At 44.7% G+C, this 13,525-nt stretch overlaps 1 protein-coding gene across 1 annotated transcript in view; it reads right to left on the minus strand.

Moving 5' to 3' along the window:
* Positions 1–563: 563 nt before the first annotated feature.
* The window catches only part of LOC308169217 (RNA-binding protein FXR1-like), a gene marked incomplete at its 5' end in the record, with an annotated part of 30,784 nt that continues 17,822 nt past the window's right edge, over positions 564–13,525 (minus strand). Inside the window, 6 exons of the mRNA XM_080543890.1 lie at positions 564–1,967; positions 2,071–2,159; positions 2,443–2,550; positions 6,507–6,710; positions 9,432–9,620; positions 9,879–10,101. Of these exons, the coding sequence (XP_080400016.1) occupies positions 1,857–1,967; positions 2,071–2,159; positions 2,443–2,550; positions 6,507–6,710; positions 9,432–9,620; positions 9,879–10,101 (924 nt within the window). The 3' untranslated portion in view covers positions 564–1,856. The remainder of the gene's footprint in view (positions 1,968–2,070; positions 2,160–2,442; positions 2,551–6,506; positions 6,711–9,431; positions 9,621–9,878; positions 10,102–13,525) is intronic.

Here is a 13,525-nt window from a genome sequence, read left to right on the forward strand (position 1 = left end):
TGGAAAGAACAACAACAAAAAAAAGTTGAGAGCGGTAACCAAGACGACAGTAACAACATGATCCAGGGAGCCACTGGGGTTTTGAGTCTCTCCCTCTGTCTCTCTCTCCTTCCCTCCCTCACCCCCCGCCCTCCTTGTCGACCACAACCATCAGGAACAGGACAACAACCTCGCTTATAGTTCATCTCACACGGTCATCTCTTCTCCAGCACGAGCGGGCGGGCGGCCACACTGTAACCCACACCTCCTACCACTGGGACCGTTGCAACCGTAGTGTGTTGCAGCTGCACACTGTATGTGCGCCTGTGTGTGGATGGATGTGTGTGTGTGTGTGTGTGTGTGTGTATGTGTGGATGGATGCGCGTGTGTGTGTGTATGTGTGTGTGTGGATGACTCTTCTCTTATGACTTTTGTGCGGAACGGTCTGCTGTCTCGTCTCCCCCCCCCATGCCCCGCCCCCTGTGGTCGCCATGTGTGTTTGGACCGTAGGCATGCTGCAGTGGTTACCAAGGCGTTAGTGTGGCTGGAAGCAAGAGCACTGTGCTATACCCCCCCCTCCATCTCCCTATACCACAGCAAGTGGGCCTGTAGAAAGAGGCACTGTGAAGTTCACCTTATAAGTCTAACATCCACATATTAAGTCCACAATCTCTGTGTGTCTGTCTGTCTGGGTCAGTCAGTACTGTCTGTCTGTAAGGCTGCTTAGGGACAGCCCTGGCCACTCCAGAGTAGAGCAAGGGGGAGACAACCACCTCACCATCCGGCCCGTCCTAGAGAGTGGCCTCGCCTTGTGACCTACCCAGGGCTACGTTCCAACAATTTGTTACTCCTCCCTCCCGATTTCCAATCTTGTGGTCGCCAGCTCTCTCAACTGTGCACACACACACACACACAAACACACTCACGCACACTCGCACACACACACACTCGCGCACACACACACACACAGCCCCTAACGCTGTCCAGTCCACTCTTACTGAGGACAAGCGCCTTGAATTTCTCATTTGGCACCAGACTTTTCTGTTCTGGTCAGTCACTCCTATCATTCTGTTCCTCTTATCACAGTAACACCTCTGCACTCCTTTAATTCCTCTATCCCTCCATACTGGTCTGTTCTCTCCTCGGAACAACAAAAAAAGAAGAAAAATCTCCCCCCTTTCCTCTTGTGAAATGAAACAAACTAAAACCGAAAAAAAACAAAACTAAACTAAACGTTTTTTTTTTGTTCTTTTTTAAATTCAAGGCACAATGTCTATCAATAATTCCATTTCTTTCCTTCTGTCCATCACCACTATCCCCCCCCCAAGGTTCAGGGTGCTCCTTGACTACTGGACCCTGAGGCCACCTTACCCTCTCTCCAGCCTAGCTATCATCTCTCCTCTGGACTGAACACTGTTTAGAGACGCGTCTGTCTGACTGGGCGAGCCACCACAAGTCCAAAAGCAGTGATAACAAAAGAAAGAAAGAAAAAAAGAAAGAAAAAAGAAAAGAAAAGAAAAAAGGAAGAAGAGAACCGTTTCCCCAAAAAGTAAAAGAAAAAGAAAAAGTCTCGTCCTGTTTCTGTGTGTCAGTATTTCTTATAAATCAAGTCATATCCACCAGCTCTTTTCTGGCAAGCTAGTTTTTAAATAAGCACTAAGTACTGATAGATAGGATAACATACACAGTTACGTGTGTTTTTAAGTAGATGCTTTTGTCGTTTTTTTGTACATTTCTCTCTCGTGGTATGAATTCAGGTATTTTGTCAGGTATTTTTCACTCATCTGTTTTTAAGGTTTAAGTTAATGCAAGCAGGGACAGAGTTTGCCATAAAGTCTTGCTCTAGACGTGGGTTTTATGGGGCGCGGCTAAGCCCTTTACGAGACTCCGTTGACCAGGGTCAGGGTCTCACTGGGCGTGGCCATGCCGTTGCTAGGGGAACGCTTGGAGGGTGTGCGCTCGTCTCTCTTGGCGCTGCTCCCGTTCTCCTGAGAAAAGAGCAGAGGAGGAAAAAAAAAGACTCACGTCATGCAAACACTCGCCTTGGTCACTAAATCCAACATCGTGGAGAGTGTGTTTGTGTGTGTGTACCTTGGGCTCAGGGGCAGCGTGCATCTCCTTCTGGGGCAGGTTCTGTCTGCTCTGGGACTCTGCCCGGGAGATGTAGTCTGCCACGGTCACTGGGAACACAGTTCAAAGAACAGTGAATAATAATAATAATAATAATAATAATAATACTAGGGCATATAAAACCATCAGTCCACTCAAGAGCAGTAAAACCACCCAGAGGGTTATATAGTAGAGAGACAGTTACCTGGTAAACCACCCCACCCCAGTTACCTGGTACCTCTACCACAATGACTGACGGGTCAACTTTCTCCACACACAGAACATGGTGTGGTGGACATGGCGGTTAGGTTAGGGTCCACAAGGTCGCGTAGAAGGTAACGGCATGACACTCACCGCTCTCCGCTGGCTGTCTGTCGCGGCTGGCCGAGCCTCCTTCAGGGCGGTTGCCGCGGTTACGGCGGCGGCGGCTTCTGTTGCGGCGCTGGGGCCTGCCATCCTCGTCTGAGACGCAAAGAGGGAGTGGAGAGGTGTGAGGTGAAGAGACTTGGAAGATTGACCACACACACACACACACACACACACACACACACACACACACTTCCAAGTACCTGGAAGACCGCAATTGTATCTCCCATATTTAAGTCAGATGACCCCCAGAACATATGCAACTATCGCCCAATCAGCATTTTACCTGTGATTTCCAAGGTTGCCGAGAAGTGGGTATCAGAGCAGCTTGTTTCTTTCTTAAATAATGGTCCATTTAATCTCCATCCCATGCAGTTTGGCTTTAGGGCCCATCACTCCACTGAAACAGCTAACTGTCTCTTCTTAGAGAAGGTCCGAGCAATGGTTGACAAAGGAGGTGTTGTTGGTGCTGTGTTTTTAGACCTTCGCAAAGCTTTCGACACAGTCAACCATAAGGTCCTTATTGCCAAACTGTCTGCTTTTAACTTCTCCTCATTAGCACTCAAATAGATTGAGTCATACCTAACTGGTAGAAGTCAACATGTTTCTGTGAACAACCACCGTTCATCAGCTCTTAACCTGTGCACCGGTGTACCTCAAGGATCAATGCTCGGCCCGCCTCTGTTTAGCCTATACATTAATGATCTGCCATCTGTCTGCCCTGATGTCGAAATACAATTATATGCTGATGACACCGTAATATATGTGTGGTGGCCTGGGAAAACCCGTCGGATGTCGCTGGCGTTCGTTCGTGGCAAAGAGCAAAAATAGATGGAAATCGCGATTTTGATATTATGTGGTATTCTAGTACTTTGAACTCCATACTACATTATGGCAGGGCTCGACAGTGCGACTGTTTTGGTCGCATTTGCGAGTGAATATATTTCTGTGCGACTTGGAAATACATTCAATCGCACCAGTGCGACTACTACTGTCATGCGCAGTCAAACGTATGTGTATAAGCGATGAGGGAATGAGAACAGTGAACAGAAACGCGTGTCGCAGAAATGCTTCACGCGAGTCCTATATGCGCATAATGGGTATATGGGATACAGCTCTCATAGTTCGTAGCGCTGTGTTTTGTTAGCCGCTAGCTGCTAGCAGCGTCTGCTTCCGGTTTCATTACAAAGAGGTTAACCCTATATGTGCCTGACGTCTAACAACATTCAAATGACTAACTTCATATTTTTTCGGATTTCAATGTATGACACATCATTTGAAAGCTTATGATCCGTAGTTCCAATCCACAACACGTCACATTTGAAAGTGTTTATGTAATTTGTTTACATTTGAAAGTGTTTTTTGTTTATATATATTTATATTATACAATTTACCAGTCATATTCTGGAATGTGTCTAAATGTTAAAGTTCCATAAGTATAAGCAAAATAAAGTAACAGTTAGTACTTTATAGTAGTAGCATTAAAAAAAAAAAAAACCTGCGAACCGTGAACCGTGACCCAAAAACCGAGGTTCATACCGAACCGTGGGCCAACTGAAATTAATATTCTTACTTCCCCTTTACATTGTGTGAGTCTCCATTTTTATTACGGCCAAGAGTCGGTTATGATCATTTTGATATGTTATGATTATGATAATTTGTTGTCGTTGACGAAAATTGCGCAATTTTCATTGTGCTACTGAAATTCTTGGTGTGCTACAAAATGTTTCAACATGGTAGCACAGTGCTACCTGGGGAAAAGGTAAGCGTCAAGCCCTGCATTATGGTGAATAAACATTTTAAGAAAACAAAAGAGAAAGTACTTATTTTTATGTTTTTGTGGTGGGTAGTTTGCTAGAGAAACAAGGTCATTGTCATTCTCATTTCCTCATTTCCTCATTCTCAGTTAAGCAACGCACGCACACATGAGCGAAAGGAGAGACGATACTTCCACCTGTGTTATTGCCAGTTTACTGATGCTCACAATATAAGCATAAAGTAATAACATCTTAACTAGAAGACACACAAAATTGGATCTGTCCCTCGCATACCGACGAGGCGAGCAGACTAACACCGCATCACAAGCAGACAAACGAGACCGGCCGATCTGCATAGGCTCCTCCCCCGACCCAGAGGAGAAAGGGGGAGAAATCACCTTTCACTTTTTTTGACATGATACATTAAAATGCTCATAACTTTTTAAAATAAAGGGCTATCTCGGTCATTCAACCAGTTATGAATAGCTGATAACTTCTAATTTATGGAAATATAAAAAAATGAAAATGTCAAAATGCCACCATGTGAAGGGTTTTCCCAGGCCACCACACATGTGCATGCCAAGACCAAACATCTGGCTGCTGCCAAACTCATCACAGCTATGGATCAGATCACAAATTGGCTGAACCGTTCATGCCTTCAACTTAACGTAAATAAAACTGTAGGAATGTTTTTTTACTAAAAGACAATGTAACATTGTGTCCAATATATTAATCTCAGGTAAAAATATTAGCATTGTGCCACAATTTAAATATCTGGGTATCATTATTGACTCCAATCTGTCATTCAAAACACACATTAAGAAAGTATGCCAAAGAGTGAAGTTTAGCCTAACCAATTTTAAATATATCAGAAATGTAATGACTTTTAATGCTGCCAAATTATACATGAACGCCATGATTATGTCACATCTGACATACTGTTTGACAAGTTGGGGCCAAACTAGCAGCTTGTCACTAAAGCCACTAGCCATTCTCTACAAGCAAACCCTTAAAGTCCTGGATCAGAAGCCTAACAGCTCTCATCATTGTACTATCCTAAATAACCGTAAACTTCTGAGCTGGGAAGATGTGATCAAATACAAAAACACCTGCCTGGTCTACAAAGTCTTACATAACACTGCTCCTCCTCCTCTTAACTCATTCATAACCCAACGTAACAATACCAGTCAGAGCACCAGAAGTACCACACGAGGCGACTTTCTAGTCCCATTTAGGAAAAGTAAATTTGGTCAATTATCATTCTCTGTTATAGCAATACAAAACTGGAACTCACTACCTACCTACATAAAAAATATACATACATACTCCACCTTCACAACACACCTTAAGGCATGGCTTTGCAATAACTATAACTGCATACATTAATTTCTGTCAGATGTGAAGTGTGTGTTGTATGTACACCTCTATCTTTGCTACCCGCCTGCATATGTCTGTGTGTGCTTCAATGTCTGGATGCTGCTGTGCCTGTATGTTGCTGTGTCTGTATGCTGCTATGTCTGTATATTGCTATGACTATTTGCTCTTCCTTTGTCCCCTTTGTACTGTTCTTATCTCATGTACTGTATTGATGTTGCTGCCATTTGTGCTTGACTGTCTTGTCTCCCCGGCATGTTTGTGCTTGCTCCAATTGTGCTTGATATGTTTGTATGTCCTGCTCCATTTGTTTGTGTTTGCTGCAATTGTAATTTTTTAAACTAATGTATTTTATTTTAGGGAGCCTATTGTCAACTGGCCCGGGGACTACAGCTGGAAATTAGCCATGTAGGCTAAAGCTGCTCCATTTACTGTTGTTACAGTTAATTAATGGGGACTGTCCACGACATCATAAACTAATAAACTAAACACACACACACACAATCCCCAGCGCGCACAGACACGTTCACACACACACACACACGCGCACACACACACACACACACACACACACACACACACACACACACACACACACACACACACACACACACACACACACACACACACACCTTTGGCATCGGTACATCACATCCATACAGTGGGCAGTCCCACTCTCATACTTTTTCTTCGAGAGGGAGAGTGTAGAAAGACAGGAAAGTAAGGAGGAGAGGCTATGTCAGCAGGGCATGGGCCGGATTCGAACCCATTCCGACATGGGCGTGTGTGTGTGTGTGCACTGTAGGCCCTTGTGCTACACCACTGGACCATGTAACAGTAACACAAAAGCTTTGATCAAAATTGTGAATTGACTTAAAAGCAAAATGGCCACCCTGTCCCTTCCCTCACGCCCCTGCTCACCCAGTCCATTCTCGCTGGGGCCGGCCTGGCCGTCTGACTCGGTGGCGGCGGAGTCCATCACGCTGGGCTCCTGGTCGTTACGACGACGGCGGGAGCGCCTCCTGCGGTCTCCGCCCGCCACGCCCTCGCTGGCGTCCGTGTCCCCCGCCAGCTCACCCTCGCCCTCCAGCAGGGAGAACGGGTTACTGTCTGGGTCCTTCAGGACTAGGGTAGAGGGAGAGAGAGGGATGGGGTGGAGGGAGAGAGAGAGGGAGGAAGGGGGGGGGGAGAGAAAGGAGGGGGGGGTGGAGAAAGAGAGAGAGGGGTGGAGAGAGAGGGAAGGAGGAAGGGAGATGTGGAGAGATAGTGTGAGGATTTATTACCATCCCAAACGGTGTCCCCTTCACACAACCCCACCAGAGACAGACACATCACGTTACAATTCTGCTCATCAGAGCTGATCACTTCAGTCAAACCAGTAACAATATTGGACCTCTAAACCCAATGCTAAAATTTCTAACGCCTGCGCCTCTCCACTAGGGATGGGACAGAATAATCGATTATTCGAGTCGATTTGTAACATTAGGACCTTTCCATTCAAATAAACACAAATTAACAGACAGAACTAATGTCGCTTCTGTAGCACTATTTGTTGTAATTTTTGCATTAATCATAAAAACAATATACACAATACACACACACACACACACACACACACACACACACACACACACACACAAGCATAATATTAATATAGTTCAGTAATTATTCTCTATGAAGGAGAAAGAGATTGGAGGCAGACATGGCTATTAAGAGGCGTCAAACGTAACGTTGCAGAAAGGTGAAATAGCCATGGGCTCTAACGCTGGCGGCCAGTGTTCCTCAGGTTTTGATGCGAGTAAAAACATTTACCGTATTTTCCGCCCTATAAGGCGCACCGGAGTATAAGGCGCACCTTCAATGAATGGCCTATTTTAGAAATTTTTTCATATACAAGGCGCACCGGCTTATAAGGCGCACCGGCTTATAAGGCGCATAGAATAGATACTGCAGTCAAACGTTTGACTGGGGTTGCGTTACGCCCAAGCTCCACCTACTGCGTTGCGTCACCTCTCCATCGGTGTTGTGTCAACTTCCCGTTGTCCAAGCTCCACCTGAGCGTTGTCACCATCAACGTTCTACCTGCTCCACTGTCAAAAATATATATTTTTCCACCTCAAGTATCAGCCGTTCGTCATCCATTTTTGCAACAAGCGTCAAGGACCTGCGGTGATTCACAGCTGACTCGCGTGAATAGCAATTCGCAATAGCTGCAACCACGAGATATAGAGTAGTTAGCTACAAGCATTTTCAATCTGCTATTATCTCTATTAGTGGATTAACCGCTGTGGTGATTTAACAGCTGATAAAAATACATCAAGTAGACTACAAACAGAGCAAAACAACACCAGAAAACAACCAATAGGCTATCCAATTATAACCAACAACCAATATGTGACAGCTCCTGGTGAAATGTGCAACGTACTTTTTCAGTTTTTACACATGCTTAAACTACAGATTGTAAGCTTTCAAATGATGTGTCATACATTCAAATCAGAGAAAGATTGAACACGACAGGCGTATTTGAATGTTGGTTCATCCACAACAAACGCTGCTAGCGGCTAACAGCTAACAAAACACATCGCTACGAAGGTCTAAACTGTATTTTAATAACATGACAACATACTGGGAGAACATCGACATGCTAAAAACACATAACTACACATAACTAGATGAACACACAGTTCTTGCTTTTGAACACGAGCTAAAACGAAAGTATGTTTACAAATCAACCCTCCCTTACCGGTAGCCTCCGGCAAACGAGAATAATGAATCCAATACACAAATGATAAGTGTTTAGTGATCGTTAAACTGTTGTTTATTATATCGAGTGGGTACTTTAAAACTTCAAGTTGAAAGCACCAAGAATCTCACTTTGTTCCCTCGGAAACTCTGTTTAGTCTAATTTACTTGGGGTCTTGTGGTGTGGGACTGTGTAAGCACAACACCGGTGTTTACTGATTACCGTAATGCTGCAAGCGGTGTGAGTGTCCGAATTGAACAGTTGGGTGAGTACGGCATCCATTCAGAGCACATGATAGAATAACAATAGCATGTAGTGCCGAGAGACGGGAGTCGGAGGCGGCGTATTAAATGTCACAGCTAGACGTTTATTGACAGACATGAACCAGTTGTTATCACACACTTAAAACAGGAACTAAAACTCAGTACCACCCACTTAACCCTCCGTACGGAACAATACTCCCAACTATTAGTTCCGGGGGTGAATTATGTTAACCCACCACAAGCATAGCATTCGCGGAGATTCCAAGATGGCGGCCGTCGTTTACTGATTACCGTAATGCTGCAAGCGGTGCGGCTTTGTAGTTTACCAGTCGTACTGAAACATTGTATTATTATTAAAAAAAAAATATTGGTCATGTAATTTTTACATTTTGATCCATATATAAGGCGCACCGGGTTATAAGGCGCACTGTCGTTTTTTTTTTTTTTGGGACTTTTAAGTGCGCCTTATAGGGCGGAAAATACGGTAATTGGTCCCTGTTTTCTGAGAGTCTGAGGCTGAACAGCTATACAATGCGGGCGCCGCTCCAATGCGACTGTCGGTATTAGCGGCATGGCTTTTTTCTGTTCTGCATTATTGTTGTTAGCCTCATTTATTTATTCAGAAGGAGAAATTCATGAGGACTAATACCAGATTTTTTCTTCTTCTCACTGTTAAAGGTGTTTTTTGGGGCGTTATATTAACTGATTTCTTGCCGATGATCCATGGCTGCCTTTGTGAATGTCGGCACAGATCGAAAAATCTATTATTCGTTCATAGCACCCACCGATTAGTATTCGGAAAATAAAATAAATAGAGTTATGCACATCCCTACTCTCTACCTGAGCTGATGGAGTTGGACGGCCTGGAGCTGGGTCCTCCGCGGCCCCGCCCTCCTGCGTTGGTCCCGCGGCCCCTGCCGCCGCCACCACGGCGGGAGCCCCTCTCGTCTCCGCCCACGCCGCGGGGCCGCTGGTCTCGCTCGTTCAGGTCCTCTGACTCCGAGGCGTTGGACTGCTCGGAGTTAGTGCCTGTGTGTGACGCACACACACCCAAATGAATGGTAAATGGACTGCCTTATATAGCACATTACTCCAAAGCGCTTTACAATGGCCTCTCATTCACCCATTCACACACACACATTCACACACCAATGGTGGCAAGCTACCATGCAAGGCTTTGGGGTTCAGCGTCTTGCCCAAGGACACTTCGACATGTGGCCAGGCGGGGTTTGAACCGCCAATCTAGTAGTTTACCCCACCCTCCCACCTCCCCTCCCTTCTCCTCACCATATCCAGAGTACTGGTTGTTGGGGGTCCTGCGGCCACGCCCGCGGCCCCCGTAGGTGCGGGAGGTGTGGAGGGAGTTGCTGCTCTCGTCCGTTAGGTAGCCCTTCTCCCTCTCCCCAGGCCCGGCGCCCCCGACCCGGTTAGCGGGGGCCCGGTAGCCCACCCCGATCTGACGGAGCTGCTCGTCGATCTGCAGCCGCTCCAGACGCAGCTGCTCCACTTCCTGGTATGGTGGGGGGGACGGAGAGAGAGAGGGAGAGAGAGATGGTACATGTAAGAATACATAGGTACATAGAACATACACCCAGTCACCGGATCTGAACCCAACAGAACTTCTTTGAGATGTGGTAGAACAGGAGATTCACAGCTTGAAAGTGCACCTGAAAAATCTGCAGGAAACCCACGATGCAATCATGTCATCAGGGACCAGAATAAAGTGCTCGGTGAGTGAAACACAGTCACTGAAACACTTATTTGGAACACTATACTAATACCTTCCTTTGCTCTCAACAGCCTCAATTCATGTTAGAAACATTCCTTTGAGATTCTGGTCTATGATGACATGATTGTATCACGCAATTCCTGCAGATTTTTCAGGTGCACTTTCAATCGGCGAATATCCCGTTCTACCACATCTCAAAGGTGTTATAGCGGATTCAGATCCGGTGACTGGGAAGGCCACTGAAGAACACTGAACTCATTGTCATGAAACAGGTTTTAGATGACTTTTGCTTTGTGACATGGTGCATTATCATGCTGGAATTAGCCATTAGAAGATAGGTACATTGTAACCATGAAGGTGATGCACATGGTCAGCAACAATACTCAAATAGTCTGTGGCATTCAAGAGACGATTGATTGGTATTAACGGGCGCAAAGTGTGCCAAGAAAACATTGCCCACACCAGGGCTTGACATTAAGCTTTTTCAGGTACTTGTCCTTCGGACAAGTGAACTTATCTTTTACTTGTCCTAGAGCTCAAGTTACTTGTCCAAATCCAAAGATTTTGAAAAAGCAATAATATGAATAATAATATATTATACTCTCACCGGCCACTTCATTAGGTACACCTTTTCAACTGCTTGTTAACGCAAATACGTTAGCCAATCATGTGGCAGCAACTCAATGCATTTAGGCATGTAGACATGGTCAAGACGATCTGCTGAAGTTCAAACCAGCATCAGAATGGGAAATAAAGGTGATTTAAGTGACTTTGAACCTGGCATGGTTGTTGGTGCCAGACGGGCTGTTGCGTGATATTATAGTGTCAATATGGACCAAAATCTCTGAGGAATGTTTCCAGCACCTTGTTGAATCTATGCCACGAAGAATTAAGGCAGTTCTGAAGGCAAAAGAGGGGGTCCAAACCCAAGGTGTGCCTAATGAAGTGGCCAGTGAGTGTATGTGTATGCAAATAACACATTTGACTACTATTGATTTGAGAATGATGTATCCTTCATTTTCAAATGTATTCATTAAACAATATTTTGTAATTATTTAAAAACGTAGGGGTAATCAGTGATTACCCTAACCATAACCCTTTTAGATTAAGATTGGCCACAAAAGGGATGAATATATAGGAATATTTACATATTTTTTTACATAATATGTAACTACAGTCCCTCCCCAATGGAAGCAATCTTATTTGCTAGCCTTTGGATCATGGGCGTCAGCAGCTTTTTGAATGTGGGGGGGCCACTTATTTTTTGGGGGGTCTGGGGGTCCTCCCCCCGAAATTTTTTAAATAGTAGATTCAATTTCCTGCATTCTGGTGCGTTTTACACCCAAATAATCTCCCTCTTTCTTTGTTTTTCCTTGGAGCTGGCATGGTCTGCAATTACTGACTACTATTATGTTTTGGTTTAACTCACAGAGGCCTGACACTGACACTTGGGTACTTTATTAAATATGAAGATTCAAAAAGAATCAAAGAGTGAATTAGAAAAGAATGAGGTAACTTTGAGTCAACAAATTGAATAAAAAGTTATGAGGAAACATAAAATATGTACCTAGGCTACTCAGAGCCTATTACAATCAAACGTAGCCCTCTTCAGTGCATTGCAGAACATACAACTATAACAAAAAAAATAATCAAAGAGTGAATTAGAAAAGAATGAGGTAACTTTGAGTCAACAAATTGAAAAAAAAGTTATGAGGAAACATAAAATATGTACCTAGGCTACTCAGAGCCTATTACAATCAAACGTAGCCCTCTTCAGTGCATTGCAGAACATTCAACTATAACTCAATACAACCTGTTAAAGACTTGCTTTTACTCCATTCTTTCCCCAAAATTTCAAAGATTCCCCTTTTTGTCCTTTCATTAAATGTTCCATATCTCCTCCTATAATCATATTTCTCCTCTATTATCTGTACCATGCATACAGCAGGATTTCTACAATTAGAACATAAGACATCATACAAAGGCTCCAAAAGTGTGACCTCTTTTGTCATTTGCAGACACAAATGACTGGCAAATCTCCTTTAAGTCAAGTTTGTCAAGATGCTCTTGGTGGATGTGGCAAACAGCCACATTGTTCAAGCGCTTTTGAGACATTGAAGAGCGCAGCCACGTCTTGAGCCTTCTTAAGGCACTAAAACTTCTCTCAGCCTCTGCTGAGGAACATGGCACAACAAGAAGAAGCCTGACCAACACCTCTACTTGAGTGAACAGACCTCGAACCTCTGGCAGCATAGCTCTCAGTGTATCCACCACTTCACTGACTGTGCTGCAGGGATACTGAAGTTTGAACATGGCTAGCTGTACCTCCAATGAATGAAGGTCTAGTTCTGGGTACGAACGACCACATCCACATCCTCCACCTTTCCAGTTATTAACACTCTTTCCAGTAGACTGAGTGTTTCGAAGCTGCTTTGGTCAAAGCGCCTTGTCAGCTGGATCTCCACTACATCCAGCATTTTAAAGAATTCTATCCTGTAGAACTCCTCAGGGGAGGTAGGCCTAAATGCTGGTGCATTTCCTGTGAAGCGCTTTGGGGGTCTCCGGATATGAGGAGTCTGGATAGCCTCTATGTCCAACTCCTGGATCATGTCACAGGCTTTGGTGTATATCTGATGAAATTTTTCATCACATCTCTTTACCCGAATTGTGTTTTTCACACAATCAACCGCAGCCAGCATCCCTGAGACACTCACTGTCTTGCTTTGAAGGGAGCGGTTGAGACATTCAAGTTCTTTTAGAACTTCAAGGGCCATAATCAGGCTAAGCAAAACCTGCCCCTTCTGAAACCTCTCCAGAAGCCCTCTTGCAGTTATGCAAGTGTCAGAGGAGCCATGTGCCATTTCCTCAAGACTGACCAAAATATTTTCGTATTGGTCTACAACTGCCTGGATAGCTACCACCCTCATGAGCCATCGTGTGGGGCAGAGGGGCCTCAGAGTTCTGAAACTCCCTGCTTCCGACTGGGCAACCTCCTTAAATATTGTTTTGTATTTCCCTGATAGATGGTACAGATTGCCAAGTTTGTGGACTAAATCCAGCGCATCAGACACAATAGTGCTTGTGCTACAGGCTGTCTGAGTCACCAGATTAATGCAATGAGGACCACAATGAACGTAGAGAGCAAGAGGTTGTGTTTCTTTTATGACTGCCTGAACGCCTTTAGCTCCACCTGCCATATTGGCTG

The sequence above is a fragment of the Nansenia antarctica genome (genome assembly GCF_963989245.1).
Source record: "Nansenia antarctica genome assembly, chromosome: 13".
NCBI lineage: Eukaryota > Metazoa > Chordata > Actinopteri > Argentiniformes > Microstomatidae > Nansenia > Nansenia antarctica.